The 17676-nt window shown below is 45.7% G+C and overlaps 1 protein-coding gene across 2 annotated transcripts in view; it reads left to right on the plus strand.

The window, feature by feature from the left end:
• ttc7a (tetratricopeptide repeat domain 7A) overlaps positions 1 to 6376 on the plus strand; it is a 75810-nt gene extending 69434 nt beyond the window's left edge. For both annotated transcript variants that reach the window (XM_061227836.1, XM_061227837.1), the window contains exon 20: positions 5164 to 6376. In XM_061227836.1, the coding sequence (XP_061083820.1) occupies positions 5164 to 5382 (219 nt within the window). In that variant the 3' untranslated portion in view covers positions 5383 to 6376. The remainder of the gene's footprint in view (positions 1 to 5163) is intronic.
• Positions 6377 to 17676: the final 11300 nt, after the last annotated feature.

The raw sequence follows: 17676 nt of genomic DNA on the forward strand, positions 1-17676 counted from the left end.
TATCAGTGTGTGTATCTGTGTGTGTGTGTGTGTGTATGTTTGTGTGTATATATGGATGTATGATAGTGTGTGTGTGTTTGTGTGTATATATTAGTGTGTGTGTGTGTGTGTTTATGTGTGTATGTATGTGCATGTATATGGGTGTATAATAGTCTGTGTGTATGTATGTATGTATGTATGTTTGTGTGTGTGTATATGGGTGTATGATAGTCTGTGTATGTGTGTGTATGTTTGTGTGTATATATGGGTCTATGATAGTGTGTATGTATGTTTGTGTGTATATATGGGTGTATGATTTATACTTCTGATTTATACTTCTGCGTTGAGTCTACGTGGAGCCCCTACACCGTCTGCATCACCTTGCAATCACTCCGCCAAAACGCTAGTTCTCGTCGTCATCATATCCCATAATCCTTTGCGATTAACTGTACGGATCTTACTTCCGTTATATTAATGGTGGCTGAAAACAGTTCACAAAGAACTGTAAAAGAGCTGGTCCACAAGTGCAAGCACACAACGAGCTTGACATTTTGTTTTAGTTATACTTCATCAACAACATTTTAATTGCTTAACACTGAAATAACGTATGTAGTGTTTTAAGGCTCCATGAGCTAGCCAGCTGAATTGCTAATTGTAATTACGCATCACGTAATCACTTTACTTTCACTCCGACAACTGTCTGCCTTCAAAGTGCGTCTCAATCGCGTGCTGTGAACGCACCGCCGAAGTCGCCGTTTTTTGAACGACAGATTACTGTCGTCAAGTCGACTGATTTCGGTTTCGGAGACAGCACAGGCGACTGAAACCGATCAGTGGTGGGGCAGCCGGAAATGCGTAATGCAATGCTACCCAGCGGACCGATCACAGTTCTTACGGTCCGCGACGCGTAGTTGCATTTCTGGGGAGGTGTGATTTATACTTGACGCAGAAGTATAAATCAGGCTTTACTGTGAGACCTTACGGTTAGGGGCCTTACTGTGAAGCCTTACCGCACGGCCTGTTTCCCCCGCTCTGAAGACGCAGGACTGACCCACGACAGTGATTACCTTCAGTGATTAGAGTGAAAGAGGGTGCAGGGCCTCGCTGTCATTCAGAGGGTTGTGGTTTTGGGGGGGGGGGCGAGTTTCTCTGTGTCTGACCCCCCCCCCCCCCCCGGCTGCTGGAGCTGATGGACAGGCTGAAGCGTGAGAACAGGAAAAGCACCTGGCAGCCTCTCTGTCTGTCTCTCCTCCTCTCTCATCACTCAATCCCCTGGCCCTGAGAGCTCCCCCAGGCCTGGCTCAGCTGGGGGTCCTCCTCAGGATGGAGTTACCGTCCCCGGGGACAGTTTAAATATCCGCCGTCCGTTTAAGTGGGGGACCTGACGAGTTTCGCCGTGTGGGACCGGACCCCACAGGGCGTGGGGTAGATAGAGTTCTGGGGTTCATGCGTGGGTCTAATCGTCATGGCAACCAGACCCCACCCAGAGACAAAGGCAGGTGAAGAATGGCCACTCTGTACAGTTCATGGGCTTTGAACAACTGTAATAAGTGTGTGTGTGTGTGTGTGTGTGTATGTGTGTGTGTGTGTGTGTGCGTGCGTGCGTGCGTGTGTGTGTGTGTATGTGTGTGTTTGTGTGTGTATGTATGTGTGTGTGTGTGTGTGTGTGTGTGCGTGCGTGCGTGTGTGTATGTGTATGTGTGTGTGTGTGTGTGTGCGTGTGCGTGTGCGTGTGCGTGTGCGTGTGTGCGTGTGTGTGAGTGCGGGTAAGTTGTTGTGCATGCTTGTTTAGATGTATGGGGGCTGACTGGCTCTGGCTGGGTTATGGTGCCAGGATGTGAGAGCAGGTAATTGTTACTGATCCAATCAGAGCTCAGTGCCTAATGGCATTATGGGGCTCAGGACCAGGCTGGCATTTATCTACATGCACCACAGGCCCATGCTGTACTCTCTCTCTCTCTCTCTCTCTCTCTCCCTCCCTCTCTCTATCTACCACTCTCTCTGCCTCCCTCTCCCTCTCACTCTCTCTCTCTCTCACACCCTCTCTCTATCACTCTCAATTCAATTTCAATTTCAAAATGCTTTATTGGCATAAAATATTTTGCTATACATATTATACGTGTTATATAAGCTATCATAATATTAACAAAAACTATGAATGTAATAACAACAATAAATAGATTAAAATACAGCAGTCTGTATAAACTTTCTCTCTGCCACTCTATCTCTCCGCTTCTCCTCTCTCTCTCTCTCTCTCTCCCTCTCTCCCTCTCTCTCTGCCTCTCTCAATTTCTGTCTCACACTGCAGTTCAGTCCAATTCTAAATGCATTTATTGGCATGACATTTCCATATGTGTACAAAATCAGACGTCAATATTATGGTTTTGAAGTATATTCAGTCCAAATTATTTTCACACTATCGCATACTAAATATGAAATCAATGTGTACAAACAACAGACAGGAGAGTTGAATTGTGAATACTTAACTTAAATAAAAATGAAATCAGTTGATTATGCTACAAAAACGTTTGTTCTGATTTCTTGTTAGTTTCGCTCATCAAGATGTTTGTGTGCCTTTACTGGGTATCACACACACTTTACGTTTCATTTTTATGCAGTCATATGAGCTCTGTGCTTTGCCGTCTGTGGGCATTTATTATGAATTTTATTTATTATGAAAAGACATGAACATAATATTTTTTTAAATATTGTATTGTTTGTCATCCATTATTGGCATTTGGCAGAGGCCCTTATCCAGAGCGACATTTCTATAGGGATTATAAACGACGGAGCACAGTGGACACGCATGAACAGAAAAAGCCATGAGAGGTGAATTTTACAGTCCAGCCTGCTGGTCCAGCTCGCCCACTCACTGTTGCTGTCGATGCTGTTGTAGCGTTTAAAGGCATTTAGACGGTCCTATCTCAGGCATACCCAGTTCTGCAGCCCGGGAAGGAAAGAGAAGTGACTCCAACCCCTTTCAACCTGTAAGCTGCTCATTGGCTACTTCTGCCTCTTTCTCTCCCTTGTGAAGTGCTCATTGGCTGCTGTTAGCTCATCTCTCTTGCGTAAACAGCTCATTGGCAGCCACCAGCTCTTCTCTCCTCTGTAAACAGCTAATTGGCTGTTGCTGCCTCTTGCTCGCATCTGTAAACAGCTCATTGGCTGCTTTCACCTCTTCTCTCCCCTGTAAACTGTTGCTCCCTCTTCTATATCCTCTCAGTTACATAGCGCTCTATGTTGCTTTTAGGCCCAGTAATCCTCCAGACCATGTGACCTGACCTCAGAGTGGGCCTGACTGACTCCCATGTTCCACACTCTCACCAGCCTGCCGCGGGCTGCCATTGCTCATTCAGCGCAGACAGCTTTGACTGCCCGAGTGTTTGTTTTTCCAAATGAATTCTCATCTGAAATGTGTCATCCTCGTATGAAATGGGGGATTTTTAGCACTTTAATTCCGACACCTGTGGTACAAGAGAAAGGTGTGAAAGTGCAGTGAATTGGCTCGGCAGAAAAACCATCTGTTCTCCCTGCAGTCAGAGTGTGGGGGAGAAGAGCACTCTGTCCATAAGCATACACACACATCACACACACACACACACACACCACAAGCACACACACATGCACATGCACACACTCAGGATCGCACACACAAATGCACACGTGCACACACACAGATACCATCGGACTGAAATGTAAAATACCGTTATGGTTAATGGATACAGTTAATGGATGGTCAGGGGCCTGGTGCTGTAGAGAGACACTAGCTGAGAGCCCTGCAGTCCCCTGGATTGGTGCAGCATAGAGAGACAGTCCTGTGATTGACAGCAGCTGTGCAGTCTGTTTAATCTCTTACTTCTCTCTCCCAGACCATCTAAAACTCTCGCACATCCAACATGACATGACATCTCATCTTCAGCTGTGCTGTAAAAGTACCCACATTGTAGACCTGTTACACGCACACACACACACACACACACACATACATACATACACATACATGCACAGATCAGATATTTGTGCTTGCCACCAATTAAAACACCATTTTTGTTTCCAGTGAATACCCTTGCGGTTGTGTTGGCCTTGAGGTAATGAATCTTTCCTCAAAAATATTTCCTTCTTTTATCCTTGAGATTCACACACAAACACGGAGAAGAAGAGAGGGAGATAATGGAAGGGGGGATGAAAGAGACAGAACAAAGAGAAATAAGATGAGGGGATGAGAGGTGGAGGGCAGGCCGACAGGGTGAAAAACAGAAAAGAAAGAAGGGAATAGAAGAGAGGTAGGAGGAGAGAAGGAACAATCTGGTCTCAAAATGGCCAATCTGGCCTCAAAATGTGCTTCAAACATCACTCAGCCGGATTAGTGGGATGTGTGTGTGAGAGAGAGAGTGTGTGTGTGTGTATGTGAGTGGGAGCGAGTGTGTGCGTGAGTGCAGGTGTTTGTGTGTTCTGTATCTGTGCTTGCAAGCATGTACATTTGTTAGTGAGTGCTATTTGATGACCGGCAGATAGAAGTGCTTTTGGTGTGTGTGTGTTTATTGGTGGAATTGTTTTGCGTGTTTACCTGTACAGCTCCCAGTGTTCTCCCCACAACCCAGTATCACCAGCACCGTAGTTACCCTCTGATCTGGGCAGTGAGAAGGCTGAAGTGTGTACGATGCTCCAGGACCGGGTCTCAGGCCCAGCCTTGTCCCAGGGATTGCCATTTTGTGTTCTCACCATGTGCTGCTTGTTGTCTGTTATCACTGTAATGACACCTGTTTCCCTTTCTTTCTCCCACCATCCCTTCACCCTTCTCTCCTCCTGTGCTCTTTTACTCCTCTGTCCACCCCGTCTCGCTGCATCCCTCCCTCACCTTTTCCCCTCCCCATCCCTTGTTCCTCCCTTCTCTTTTCTTTTCTCCCCGTTCTCCTCCCTCTCTCCCCTCCTCTTCTATCTCGTTCCCCCTCGCCACCCGTCTTTCTCTCTCCCTCCTCTCCACCCCTCTCTCTCTCTCTCCCCCTCTTCCATCTCATTCCCCCTCTCCACCCCTCTCTCTCTCTCTCTCCCCCCTCTTCTATCTCATTCCCCCTCTTCACCCCTCTCTCTCTCTCTCTCTCTCTCTCTCTCTCCCCCCTCTTCCATCTCGCTCCCCCTCTCCACCCCTCTCTCTCTCTCCCCTCTCTGGGCTGTGTGGTGCAGGGGAAGCTGCTGGTGCGGACGGGGCGGGTGAGTTTGGGGGAGAAGGTTCTGCGGGACGCGGTGCAGGCCCACAGCACGGCGCACGAGGCGTGGAGCGGCCTGGGGGAGGCGCTGCAGAGCCAGGGCAGCGCTCAGGCGCCCGACTGCTTCCTCACCGCCCTGCAGCTGGAGGCCAGCTGTCCCATCAGGCCGTTCACCGTCGTACCGCGGGAGCTGTGAGGGGGGGGGGGGGCAACCCAACGAGCCAACCGCGTCGCACGAGTTCCGGAGGGGCGGGGTCAACGCCGCCCGTCACGCGTCACGGCAACCCGGGGGACACGCCCACAACTGCCCTCACCTCCCGACTGCATGTCCTTCACCTCGTTCCCATAGTTACATGCAAATTCAGTGACAGCGCTCAGGGTGTCCCAAACAGCTCTTTTTGCACACGTTTGTTTGCCGGGCTGGGTGTTTACAGATCTCGGCTGCAGGTGTGGGGGTTTACCCAGCATCCTTATGGGCACGCAGAGCGTTCCTCCCCATTGGCTAGTCTGAGATCTCACCTGGTCATCTGAGACTCCACCTGGTCGTCCTCTTCGGAGATCCGCTCCAGTCACTAGGTAGGGGACACGTGCGTGTGGTGCAGACAGGAGGGTTGGTTTCCTAGGCCACACTCACAGGGGAGAATTAACACATTCCCAATTTGGCCTTCATCATTCCTCCTCTTCCTCAGGGTCATTAAAAAACCCCTCCAGCCTACCAATAATGAAGCACACAGTGTACACAACAAGAGTCTTTGGGAGAGGTTATACCAAAGAGACACGCGCTCACACACACACACACACACACACACACACATACACACACTGCTTCAATTCTGCACAAGAACAGCAGACCGTGTAAACGACAGGAGTCTGAAAGCAGTTATACCAAAGAGAGTGACACACACGCACTCGCCCACTGCGTCAATCCTGTACAACAACAGCAAACGGTGTACACAACAGAAGTTGGTGAGAGCAGTTATACCAAAGAGACACACACTCACACTGCCTCAATCCTGCACACTGCTCACATACACACATGCACACAGGCACACACACTCAGGAACGCCGGTTATGCGCACTTGCACGTACTCTCCTCTCAATCTCTGTGTGAAGTTAGTCACTGTTTATATATATTTTGGCATTATTGTTTTGCTGTTTTAAATGTTTTGAACTTTTATTGATTGTTCCACCAGTTCTCCATAAACAGTGTTTTAAAATATAATTTGTATTTGATCAATAACAGTTGAGTTTTAATCAATTACAAATTCTAACCAAATATACCAGCTACCAAAGATACCGGGCGTTATATGTAAAGATTTGCCTACGAGGTCCTTTAACTGCAGAATTTGAACGCCTGAATTCCATTTAGATCTTGGGTTGACTTATCTGTAATGCTGGATGATTTCGAATTTTTGAAACCTTTATGTAAATCTTAATTTCATACCTGTGTAATAAAATTCCCTTATTTCAGCTTCTGTTTTCAGGTCCATCTTTGAAAAAAAACAAAAAAAAAAACAAAAACAAAACCACAATCATTTCAGCATAATTGTTAAGCTAAGGCGCAGTTCGCCGTCCCAGCACTAACTACACTGCCGTCTTGTAAGTTCTCTCCTGCGTGACTGCTCTGACTGCGGCCTGGTGCATTTCGGGTAATTATGGATGTGTTCAGATTATTGGTTCTGAAGGCCCTCTTGTTCTCCGGTGCAGGGCGGTGTGGGGTGTGCGTCAGCTGATGTTGTGTGGTTGCCCGGCAACCAGCCATTGTTTTGAGTAACTGGGGCAGTCCGTGAGGTCTGGAGTCCACAGTGGAAAGAGTGTGACCCAGGGTGACACAGCAAAGGGACCGTGTGCTCACTTATCTCCAACACCCTCCGAGAATGGGAGTCCTCTGATAAACCGTGTGTGTGTGCTTGTGTTTGTGTGTGGTGTGTGTGTGTGTGTGTGCGCTTGTGTTTGTGTGTGGTGTGTGTGTGTGTGTCTGTGAGTTTATATGTGTATATTTGGGTGTGTGTGTGGTGTGTGTGGTATGTGTGCATGTGTGTGTGAGACTGTATTTGAGTGTGTGTGTGAGTTTGAGTGTGTATATTTGGGTGTGTGTGTGTGGTGTGCGTGTGCGTGTGTGTGTGCATGTGTCTGTGAGTTTGTGTGTGTATATGTGGGTGTGTGTCTGAGTTTGTGTGTATTTATGTGTGCATGTGTGTGTGAGACTGTATTTGAGTGTGTGTGAGATTGATTGTGTATATTTGGGTGTGTGTGTGGTGTGTGCGCCTATTTTTGTACCCTCACTGTGTATGTCTGCTGCTCAGCTCAAGGTCATATTGTTTTGTTTGTGTTCTCTTTACTTTGTCTTCTTTGCTTTCATCTGTGTTTTCGTGCCAATCGATGATTGATTTCCTAGAATCAAGAACAAAGAAAGAAAGTTTCTGTGTACTAGAGATCTGATCCATGACTGAATCGGCTCACTGGGTGTAGGACATAGTTCCTCTGTGGGGTGTCTTCAGTTCTGCACATTCACTGGCTGCCTGTGTGTGTGTTTGTGCGTGTGCGCACGTGTGCGTGTGTGTGTGTGTGTGTGTAAGGGGGCTGTTTCCTTTCTTCCTGTGTGGCTAATGCTAATTGTGTGCTGTTCCTTGAATTACATCCCTGTGTGGGCACACAAACTTTCATTATTTTAAAGAGAAAATTAATTAATATGCTAGACCATCTATACTGGACGTTCTCCTGCTGTCCGGGGAGGTTTTCATTGGTCTACAGTTGGCTGGCAGTCGGAGGGTTGCCAGTTTAATCCCGCCCTGGGTGTGTCGAAGTGTCCCTGAGCAAGACACCTAACCCCTAAAATGCTCCTGACGTGCTGGTTGGTGCCGTGCATGGCAGCCAATCGCCTTTGGTGTGTGAGTGTGAGTGTGAAAGGGTGAATGAGAAGCATCAATTGTACAGCGCTTTGGATAATTGCGCTATATAAATGCAGACCATTTACCATTTGTCCTTGTGAGTGCATTGGATTTGCATTATTTCTCAGCAGTCTCTCAGGATGGAAATCCGAATGGAAAAAATAAAGAAGTTCCACTGTGTGGAAAAATAAGCTGAGTAGACATTTGGTTTTCATGTAGTATTCAGCGATAAATTACACATTCACATTTGTACAGTGAAAAAAGAAAAAAAAACCTTTAGATACCACTGCTTGTCATTCTATTTTGCTTTAGAAAGTGGGTCAGTTACGAAGAAATGTTGACTGTGCCTGAATATAAAAATACTGATCCATAATGGTGGGTTTTGGGGTGACAGGTGGCAGGACTAGTTGCCCTTGGTTACAGTCACTGACCCAATCACCCAGCTTCAGAAATCCTAGCTTGATGTGCGAAAGTTCACGGCGAACTATGTTTGCAGTAAAGAATTACTGTTGACCGATTTTAAATGAACATTCCATGTAGTTCACCACCAACGGCTTTTTAATATAAATGGATGCGACTTAGGTCTAACAGTGCCAGCTAGCCGATTCGTATTTTAGGCAATAACAAGTATTACATTGATTAAAGTGTAGTAGAACAGGCAAATAATTGTCAACTTTTGTTCTCTGCATTTTCCCCATCAGCAGCCTTTTTTTTTTTCAAACTGTTAGCTCATGTTTGCGGCCAAAGGAAAAGTAGATTATGTTTGCGAACGTTAGCTTACGTTAGCCATCTTGAACGCACGTCGAGTTGGGGATGTGCACCCCCGGAGCACAGACTTTACATGGCTCCTCGTTAAACCTTAATGTCATCAGTGGCAGAGCTGAAATAGGTGCATTCGGAGCCATGTGTGTACACTTGTGAGGATGGCCCTATGAATTATGCAGAGATCTCAGAAGTGCTGAGGGAACGCGAGAGAAGTCCCGAGTACTGTTAACCGGCCTCGACTAGCCCACATCCTGGGTCCAGGAGAGGTGGAGTACCGTGTACAAGCCGCGGGCGAGATGTACGTTTTCCTCTCTGCCTTACGATAGGCTCTAATGTCCCGTATCCGAATGAGGCCACTCCCAGTGGCAGGGTGCAGCCTGGTTGTCGTTCATAAAACATTAACATTAACATTAAACTTTCATATCCAACAAAGTACTACTACTACTATTGTAAAAACAGGCTTTCTCAAAATTTGTCCCATTGCGTCTTCAGCGGGTTGTGTAAGGCTATTTCAGAAGATATTTTGCATTATATTCAAATCTGTTTTACTTATATTTTTGAATTTGTATGTTAATGTGGCATTGCTACATTAACCAAAGTTAGTGTATAAACATCAGGTATTTGAGAATTATATGCATTTATGAACACTGCTCTGTCAGGAATATTTGTTGTAATTCTTTGTAAGCTTTGCTAAGAACGCTAGTTATAAATGTATTTGCGTTGCAGAAGCATTTATTCTGAAAAGCAGACGTGAAAAGTGCGGTGTACAATTGCATAAAACATTCACTGAGGCAAGACGGGTTACATCATTCAAAGGCATAACTCCAGTGGTCCGTAACACTGAATATTAAACCCGCATCCTTCTTGTGACAAAACAAGATTAACAACCGCAATGGTGTGTTTTCGTAGCTTTCTCTGTAAGTGATGTCAACTAAAGGAAAGGAAATAGGCTGTAATTAGGAAGGGGCAGGGAAGTATAGATATTGAATCTGTATTCAAGTATTTTGTCTGCGTTTAAAGCATTTTAAATGGCAAGACTTGCATAATGCATAATGGTGATGCACACAGAAATGAATTCATCCAATTGATAGTCAGAGTAGAACGTTGCGACCTCTTATCTGCTGATTCTGTAGCTATGCTTTGATCTTGGATCAAAATGGCTGCCTTGCTTGGATACCTTGCTAAATAACTTGGTCTGTGCAATGCTTTGAATTAATTTTTTTATTTCATATTACTCCTTCAAATTTAGACCATGTGAACTGAATAAATGGGGAGTAATTTTACCATGCATATTCAAACGATATATGCATTATTCATTGTTATTATCTTGAGTGGAATTTCTTTGGTTGCTCTGAAGTGCAAAATACAACAACAACAACAACAACAACAACAAGAAAAGCACAAAAAGAAAAACTAGCAGCCCTGAGGTACAGAAGCAACATTAAAGAAACAGGAGATGTGGCTTAATTAGAGAAATGTGTCACGCTGTTACCAGCATCATGGTATTGTTGACGGTTAAATGGAAATATTAAGCAAAAATTTTGAAGAGTAATTGGGTACTATACATCCATACAACCTCTGGGATTCTATCTCTGTACATGCTACTTTGGAGCTAAATGACGCACTACACCAGTAATTCAGTGATACAGTGAACAGCATGGTGCATTTCTGTAATTTAGGTTTTTTTTTATGTTGCATGTATTTCAGAACCACAAGCTTTTACTTTTGGATATTTTGTATTTGTTTCGCATTCCAGATCCCCAGTAAATTTCCGTTTAGAGATGAGCATCTCTCTTCCTCTCTCTCTCACACACACACACACACACACACACACACACACACTGACATATAAACACAATAGGGTTGTTGAGCTTTTTTGTAAGCTGCCAATAAACACACGCAGCAGAAAATCACTCCACCAAATCGAGCGCTGACGGGCACCGCCAGGTTTTGTCCAGAAAATACGGGCTGACTGATCCAAATCCACGTGCTGACAATCCCCTCTATTGTCCATTCTCCGCTTTTGTTGTGTTTTTCCATTCTGAGGGGGCTGACAGAAATGATCATTCAGGATTGTTCTCCGAGCATCAGGCCAGAGACACACACACACACACACACATCTTATTATTCTGTTGATTCTCTCTCACTCCCCCCCCCCCCCCCCCATCTCCCCCATCTCCCCCATTTGGTTAATTCATTATTTGGTGTTTTATGTGCAGTGGAGAGCTGCAGTTAGCGTTAGCCTCCTGGCCATCTCGCTCTCTCTCTCTCTCGAGTTGTGTCAGCGCGCTCGTTATACTGTAGCACGTTAGCTCGTTAGCGCGTGGCGACTCCCGCCTGCCCGGGTTACGTAATCCGCAGGCAGAGCTGTTACATAAACACTGATATGTTTTGGGTACTCACAAATGGCAGGTTTTCCAGACTCATAGCTTAACTGCGAAAACCAGAGGTAAAAGAAAAAAAAACACTCAACATGAGCACACACTAGCACACATACACACACAGACACACGTGCAAACACACGCAAACGCACTCACAAACGCCACTGCAAACAAATCAGTCAATTGAGGACAGCTGATTGAGGGATAATAAACTAATAGGGCTGCATAAATCTTTGCAGAACATTGCCACAATTTCTGGAGCGACCGTTTCGGCACAATTATCAGATGCACAATGCTTTGATCAAGTTGCTCAGGCTAGATTGTGGTGTCCATGGCAACAGCAGGGTGGTCACTGCCCTGTGTGTTCCCAGGGTAGACATCTACATGCCACACCCTTATTCCGGGAACAGAACGTGTGCAGAATGCATTCAGCAGGTTATGTGGGGCTGAAGTCAACATCCAGTTGCTCTTACGCTTGTCTTCAGCATGCTACCTCAAGAAATAATGAAACCAAGTGATACTAAGTAGCAAAGATAATACACTAGCTGCCTAACCAGGAATGATATATGTAGGTGCAACCACTAGAGCTGCATGTTAATTTGAAATGTAATTGAAGTATATAGTCATAGGCTGTTAAACTGTACTTAATAAAAATGATTATATTAGAAATGTCCTTCATTGCAGAAAAAAAATTAAGTACATACTTTATAGGGTAAAAGCACTTCCCATTCAGAGTTTTCTCTTCTTCTTTTTTTTTCTTTCTGGTGTTCTGATGATTCAACCATTCGATTTTCGTATATTTATTATTAGAAAGATTCTAATAAAGAGTATATTTATTATACTGGGTTTTATTTATCACAATAGTCTCCTGTCACGGGTTGGTTGGCAACGCCCCGATCCACTGCACAGTGAACGTAGCAGAAGTGACTTCAGATGCCTGGTGGCCCCAGAGAGTGAGAGGGAGTGGGTTTTCTTGTGCATTGTTCTCCTTTGTGCCCACAGAAATTCTCCACATGCTGTGGTTTGACTGAACGTGCGTGTGCATTGTATGCTGATTGAAAAATGACCTTCTCTGCAGCTCAAGCTAGGTTTTGAAACATAGCGGCAGCTCCCCAGCTGGACTTGGTTTAGCTGGTTCACCTGGTTGACCAGTTCAGATCGGCTCCTGGCTCGACATGGTTTAGCTGGTTGACCAGTTCAGATCGGCTCCCGGCTCGACATGGTTTAGCTGGTTGACCAGTTCAGATCGGCTCCCGGCTCGAGATGGTTTAGCTGGTTGACCAGTTCAGATCGGCTCCCGGCTCGACATGGTTTAGCTGGTTGACCAGTTCAGATCAGCTCCCATCTCGACATGGTTTGACTTGCTCAAGCTATGTTTTGAAAGTGCTGGTAGCTGGTCAACCAGCTCAGACAAGCTACCAGCATTAGCTGGTTGACCAGTTCATACCCAGCTTGACCAGCTTGACCAGCTCAATTTTGAATCTGGTGATGCTGTCGTAGCTGGATTTTATAGCAGGGTTTCCTCATTCTCACTAACAATGGCCGCAAGACCACTGAGTCTGGTTGAGTAACGCTGAAGTTCTCACAAACACTGATGTTATATAGTCTTGGGAGTTGCTCCACAGAAATGAATTTGGGTACGTTCATTTGGTTTATATATGTTATTCTATTGGCCCATCCTGGCCTGCTTGTGGACCATCGGGCCTATAAGTGACAGGCACTGCTGCCTGTGTGCACAAAAGCGCTGTGAATAATTGAAGCTTTGCATCTTGAGACAAAGTGTTCCGGAAAGATCAGTGTTTTTCCATCTCCCCTCCGTGAAGCCTTATGTAACCGCGCTGTAAAAATAGGCTGAGATGTTAAAGCATGTATCAGTGTAACTTCAATTAAGTGGAAGAATTTAATTAGACTGTAACTGTAAAAAAAAAAAAAAAAAATAGAAAAAAGAAAAAAAGATAAATTCAAAACTCTGACAAGGAAAGTAGCGGTAATGATCACAACTGTGAATATATTCCTTCCTGTGTTCTGTGTCATGTAGACGCCCTTTCTTTTAATAGAAGGGCAGAGATGTGCTGTGATTCTCTGCCTAACTAGTGTGAAGAGCGTGGCTTCCTCATCTGTAACCATGGTGACTAAGCATAAGGTGTCATGAGTGTTGCCAGCCTGGTAATGGGAGGGCACACTGTGTGTGATGCCTTCCTACACAGCCCAGAAAAAAAAAAAAAACCACGGCTCAAACATGTCTCTGAGTGCATCCGAGTGTGTCTCTGGGACAACCGTGTATCTGGGTGTGTCAACCCGGTATTACATTACATTTTATTCAGCAGACACTTTGATCCAAAGCGATGTTTGTTCTACACCAAGGTCATAGAACAAACAGAACAGGTCGGTATATGATTGGTTGTATGGCCATGAGCATGAGTCCAGTACACAAGGTAGATAGGCCAAGTCTGTGACTGCCATACCAAGACATCAACAAATTCAGGAATTACAGTACCAAGACAAATACGTACAAATTTAAAAAGTCTTGGATTAATGTAGAAAATTCAAGGGGCTAAAGGTAGACAGGTGAAAAATAAGTGACAATAGATTATGGGACTAATCTAGGTATGTTTCCAGGTCATTCTCTGTTAAGTGTCAGAGCGTTTCCCCCAGGCGTGTAACTGGGTGTGTCACCTAAAGGTGTATCCAGGTGTGTTGCACAGGTGTGAATCCGGATATGTCCCCCAGGTGTGCAACTGGGTGTGTCCCCCAGGCCTGTCTTGTCCTCACAGGGAGGCAGGTGTCACGGGAGTATATCGCTCTCTCTCTCTCTCTCTCTCTCTCTCTCTCTGTTTAGGATAAAACTCTGGGGTATTAGAGCAAAAACATAATCAGTGTCCATGTGTCCAAGTTGGACTGAAGCGCCCAATGTGATATTAAATTCAATTCAATTCAATTCAATTTTATTTGTATAGCGCTTTTTACAAAGGGTCTTTGTTGCAAAGCAGCTTTACAGAATTAGAAACCGGGCCCCAAGAGTACGCCTAGGGCAACAGTGGCAAGGAAAAACTCCCTGGAACAGAAAGAAACCTTGAGCAGAACCTGACTCAGTAGGGGAACCTGTCTGCCGCTGGTTAACACCGGTTTGTAGAAACAATGGTTTTAAACAGAAAACCAGATTAAATAAAAGTTCATAAATGTCCAATAACTTGAAGCACAGATGGCAGGAACACCAATGGGTGGCACTGTCAGGCAAGGGGACAGGCTTGGTGCTACAGTTGTGGCAGGAGGGAGTTGTGCGGCTGGTCTTGGGCTGGAGCTCCAGGCCAGGAGGGGGTGTGCAGGAAAGTTGGACTAGCGCTCCAGGCAGGTGCCCAGAGCGGGGAGAAGAGGAAAGTAACATTGTTAGGGGGTCCAAATGATAATTGGTCATTCACAGCAGGAGGGAGAGGACCTGCGTGCGATAAGGAGAACCCCGGCTGAATAAAGCTATGGCAGCGTAGCTAAGGGAAACAGAGGCAGTGGCCAACACATCCATGAGGGCAGGCTTGAGACGGTCACCACCAGACCATGACTGGTTGTACTTAACACAGCATTACCAACAATGATCTACTGACAGCACAAGTCCACCAGAGACTCTATAGCTTATGCCAGCCACCCACTCCTGCCCCTCAACTATAGGACTAAAGAGATACTTTTTTAGCTTTAAATAAGGTGATAGTGTCAGCACCCCGAACATGAGCAGGCAATTTGTTCCACGGGAAAGGAGCACGATAGGAAAAGGCTCTGCCACCTATGGAACTTTTAGTTATTCTAGGAATAACAAGGAGGCCTGCACCCTGCGAACGGAGTATTCGTGTGGGAGTATAAGGATGAAGTAAGTACAGAGGGCAAGCCCATGTAAGGCTTTAAAAGTCAGAAGTAGTATTTTGTAATCTATTCGGAATTTAACAGATATCATAATCAAACTGTTTAGAACAGTTTAGAACAGCACTTCATGTGTATGGATGTGTTGCTTTAACTTGTGGAAGAACCTGTGCACTTGTAAATCGCTTTGGATTAAAAGCGTCTGCCAAATGACTAAAATGTAAAATGTAAAATGTAAACATGTAGTGTGCATCTCAGTTGCAGGGAGATTGGCAGGTCGACACAAAACTGTCTCTGATTTGAATAGCAGATTCATGACCAATAACAAAGCCTTGCATTAGTGCTTTGGCCTTTGACCCATACAGTTCGTATGATATGCTTTTAAAGCATGTTCATCTGGCTGGAACCAGCTGTGCCTTCAGAAGATCTCCAGGGAGTGTTCTGTATCGTTATGTAAAGCCTTGAATTAAAGAATGAGATATTTTCTCTGCTCCTATGTGTGAGTTTTAACACGTACAGTGATGTCACTATCGTGGTATTGCCAAAGACTTTTACAGTACGCTTTTGGACTGATGCACATTTCAGGATTTTATTTGGATGGAGACACCAGGCCAATGCCAGGACTAATAAATGCAATAAATGATCTCACTCCCAGGATAGATTTGTTACCCAACGCAAAAGAAGAGCAGTCACACTTAACATAACATAACATAATGGAGAGAACAGGCCATTCAGCCCAGCAATGCTTTCCTACCACTAAAGTGTACCTACTGTTTAGTTTGCCTAAAAGCTAAATAGTATCTAGCACCGGATCAAACCTGGTCTTGAAAACACCCAGTGTTTCTGCATCCACTTTATGTCCTAGCAAGCTATGCTACACAGTGGAAAAAAGAAAGTATTCCTTCCTTGCTTGCTTTCTTCCTAAATTCTTTCTTACATGTGTGCAGATTGAGTGGCTGTTCTCATGATCCCGATTGAGTCTGATGACATGTCTTTAAATAAGCGGGACATGAATCACTGGTGTTAGGCGAGCATTTCCGGTCGAATGTTTTCACCCTTTTGCAAATGGGCGAGACGGCGTTTTCGGGGGGCCTGCCCGTAAAACAAGCGGTGTCCTGTCCCGCCGTCCGTTCCTGCCGCACAGTCGCACACCGAGAGGCTTAACTACGTCTGATGGCCGCGGATGGGCCATTAGTGTGCACTCATCAGAAAAAACAAGTATGCTAATCCTGCGGCTAATGGGCCCGGACGCCCTGGGGGAAATGGATTCTGTGGAACCACAGCCTGCCTCCGCACGGGCCCGACCCCCTCACTGGGGTTTCGGACGGCTCAGAATACGGGCCCATTACTGTAATGAGTTTCACTGCGCCCCGCAACCAGCCCGGCGGGGGCCTCTGTTTGGACCGGCTCCGGCATTATCTGCTTTCGAAGGAATTCAGAAATGCAGCAGGAAACAGACCACCGTAATCGCCGGGTCTGTGAATTAATGTGCCACGCTGTGTGTGTGCGTGTGTGTGTGCGCGTGTGTGTATGTGTGTGTGTGTGTGTGTGTGTGTGAGAGTGTATGTATGAATGTTTATGTGTGTGTGTGTGTGTGTGTGTAATTGTGCTTGCATGTTTGTACTGTAACATTAAGTGTCCTTTGTGATTAATAAGTGTCAAGCATCGTGTTAAATAGTTTTGCCTCTCACGATGGATTAATTTACCATTTTGTTGGCACGCAGACTCATATGCTGGTGGTACAAAAGAGACGGATTGACAGAGAGGAGCGTGTTCTGCAGGCTAAGTGGAGAAGCCAGACTTACAGGGCTGTTGATCCGCCCTGATAAGACGTCTCTAATGTACAGCAATCAAAGTTTCCAAAACAGAGGTGAGGCGCGGCGTGCTTTGTGTGTGTGTGTGTGTGTGTGTGTGTGTGTGTGTGTGTGAGTGAGTGTGTGTGTGTGTGTGTGTGTGTGTGTGTGTGTGTGCATGCATGCTGGCTGCCATACTCACAGGAGCGCCCACTTCTCCCCACAGCTCTATTCTGGAACATTCCCTCGATGCCCAGTCGCTTTCACTGAGAACAGATGCACAGGTACCTGCCTTGGCTATCGATTCGGATGTCAATGAGACGAATATAAAATCCTCCCCCACTCTACAGACATCGACTAACATCGTGCGGTACAGCGTAGTTAAAAGCTGGCGAACATCAGCTTTGCCCTTTCCTGCCTGACCCATCTCCCAGTGCTCTGAACTATTTCGGTCAAAAATTGCTGCCTAACTTGAATACCTTGTATGATATTTGTCATATATTTCATATATTAAAATAATTTCATAAAAATAAAAAATGTACTGGGTAATGCCTCTGCATTCACGTTGCGGGGCCCTGAATAGAATAATCTCCCCTTATGTCGAGGGAGCTATAATGCGACGGGGGGAGGGGGGGGAACTCCACAGCTCTGCTGAAATATGACAGATTAGGGACTGGCTGGCCTGAGCCTTTTGAATTGACATCAGCTGATGGAGTGGGGTGGCATGGCTGATGGAGTGGGATGGCATGGCTGATGGAGTGGGATGGCATCGCTGATTGAGCGGGATGGCATGGCTGATGGATGGGGATGG

The sequence above is a fragment of the Conger conger genome, chromosome 18 (assembly GCF_963514075.1).
Source record: "Conger conger chromosome 18, fConCon1.1, whole genome shotgun sequence".
Lineage (NCBI taxonomy): Eukaryota > Metazoa > Chordata > Actinopteri > Anguilliformes > Congridae > Conger > Conger conger.